The 2,275-nt window shown below is 37.8% G+C and overlaps 1 protein-coding gene across 1 annotated transcript in view; it reads left to right on the forward strand.

Annotated features, from left to right (window-relative positions):
* The window catches only part of fcho2 (FCH and mu domain containing endocytic adaptor 2), a 56,622-nt gene that overhangs the window by 31,632 nt on the left and 22,715 nt on the right, over positions 1–2,275 (forward strand). Inside the window, exons 9-12 of the mRNA XM_017307926.1 lie at positions 387–431; positions 521–590; positions 714–738; positions 1,001–1,057. Of these exons, the coding sequence (XP_017163415.1) occupies positions 387–431; positions 521–590; positions 714–738; positions 1,001–1,057 (197 nt within the window). The remainder of the gene's footprint in view (positions 1–386; positions 432–520; positions 591–713; positions 739–1,000; positions 1,058–2,275) is intronic.

Genomic DNA, 2,275 nt, shown 5'->3' on the forward strand with positions numbered 1-2,275 from the left:
GGTGGGTGGGTGAGGGAGGGAGGCTGTGTGTATCTCTCCGAGGAAGACTATGTGGAGTTGTGTCGTGCTTCGTGTCAACCGGAGGCACTGTCACGTCTGTGCGAGGGCCACCAGACGCACAGTTGACTCTTACTATTGACCCTGTCTGCCCTGTGGGATCAGCCCGGCTCTGTTTGTGTACACATCCTGCATGGCACGCCAGGCTCCATGTTGTGTGTCTGCGCTGTGTGTGTGTGTGTGTGTGTGTGCGTGTGTGTGTGTGTGTGTGTGTGTGTGCGTGTTTGTGTGATCATTGCGTGATGCACATTCATAGGAGCCACAGTTGTGGGCCATTGACCCTTCCTGTGCCAAATGAACCTAAATCATTTTGTTTTTTGTCTCATTAGGACCCATCGAATTTGAGGAATGCAACACGGCCATCGCAACAGAAGGTAGAGCTCCACCTGACAGTTTAACATGAAATATAGCAAGTTAATCGAAAACGGTTTCAGACGGTTTCAGTTTTTGTTTTGCTGTTAAGGTGCCAAGCCCAGAAAGAGGAAAACGTTTGGCATTCCCGGCCGCAGGAAAGACAAGGACACGGACTCGACGTGAGTTTGGGCTTCAGCTCCCAGCACAGTTTGAGCTCCCAGCACAGTTTGACCGGTTTTATTCCTTCTCTCTTTTTTTCTTTTTTTTTTTATGTCAACTTTGCCGTTTTTTTCGTCTTTCAGTGAATCTACAGAAGTCGAGGCTGCTGTGAGTATAAAGTTTATTAAAACAGACATTAGCTGCACGCTTGATCTTCTTGAGTTTCCCTTGGATCTGTTTCATGTCGGCGCGGTCAGTTATTTTAATGTCAGGCTGCAGGAGGCGGAGCAAACCATTGTTCTTTTCCTCCTGCCATGTGTTACTCCGCACTTCCCAGCCTCTCCGCCCCTCCCTCCTCCGTCGCTTCCCTCCTGTTTGTTTTGTACATTTGCTCATTCATTCATCCATTTCTCTCTGTTTGTGCACGCAGAACACTGCCAACGGTGCTCCCCCAGGATATTATGGCTCCATAGACATCCAGAACGCTGTAAGCAAGCTAATGACCCCACACCTGCCGTCTCTGTTACGTAGCGTAAATCTATACGCCGATGATGTTTTCGAATACATTTCCAAAAATAGAAAATGGCAACAAAATCATATCCCTGCGAATGCAAAGCATAAAGTATATAGGCGCCATTTAGAGGTACTTAATATGGAAGTGATTAAAATTCTATTCTTGAGATTTTGATGCTTATTTTTTATTTTCTATTTTTTGTTGCTTCAGTTATACTGCCTGTAGACGAAACCAGAACTACTCCTTCAGAAGTTTTAAATTGTCACATAAATACATTTTTATTTACTTATTTGCAAGTGTAGGTTGTTTATAGAAAGTTAAGGTTTCATATTATCTTAACAGTTTCGAAGAAATCACAATCGAATGCTTAAAAATGATTCCTCGTTTGGAGACTTTGAAGAGGAAAAGCATATTGTTCAAAATCCTGATTTAAAAAAGTGAATAATAATTTTAATTAAAATATTAGATACAATTTTAAATTGAAGACATTGTGTAAATAATTCAAACTATTCCATCTTCAAGAATTTTCTACAGTTTTCAGCGAGCATCACCTTTTTTATTTCTGACATTATTCTGGCGACAGTATATAAAGTTTACAATTTTAATATAGTTTTGAAAGATTTTGACATTTTTATTTGTAGGGACTAATTAGAGGAAAAAATGTAATAGATTATATTTTACAATATTTTGCATGAGCAACACATTTAATTATAAAGAACTCTGATTTTGAAATTCAAAGAAAATGTTTGGGGCTACATGTTTAACCCTTTACTTGACTGAAAAGTCTGTCTAAAATGCAACAATTTTATAGACACTGTCAAACTTTTCTACTTTAGTTTGTCACAATAATATTCCAGACCTTTCAGGATGTATCAGTGTACAGAAATAAAGTTTTGTACAGAATAATAATTATTTAGAAACTTTTTTGTTTATCTGATGTTTCTAGATAATTATCTTCAATAATTATTATCTGGAGATTACATTGCTATGACTACTTTATGAAATCAAATTGTCAAAAATGCTTAAAAATAGTTTTTAAAAGTTTGTTAAATTTTTGCACTAGCAGAAGAGAAGAAATTAGTTTTTTCTTTCAACTTTTTAGCTGTGTTGTTGAGTACAGAGTTTTTGTAGTGAAGCAAAACCAAAATGTTTAAAGTTTTAGGACATCAGAACAGCTCAGGATATATTATA

This window comes from Poecilia reticulata, linkage group LG12 (assembly GCF_000633615.1).
Source record: "Poecilia reticulata strain Guanapo linkage group LG12, Guppy_female_1.0+MT, whole genome shotgun sequence".
Classification (NCBI taxonomy): domain Eukaryota; kingdom Metazoa; phylum Chordata; class Actinopteri; order Cyprinodontiformes; family Poeciliidae; genus Poecilia; species Poecilia reticulata.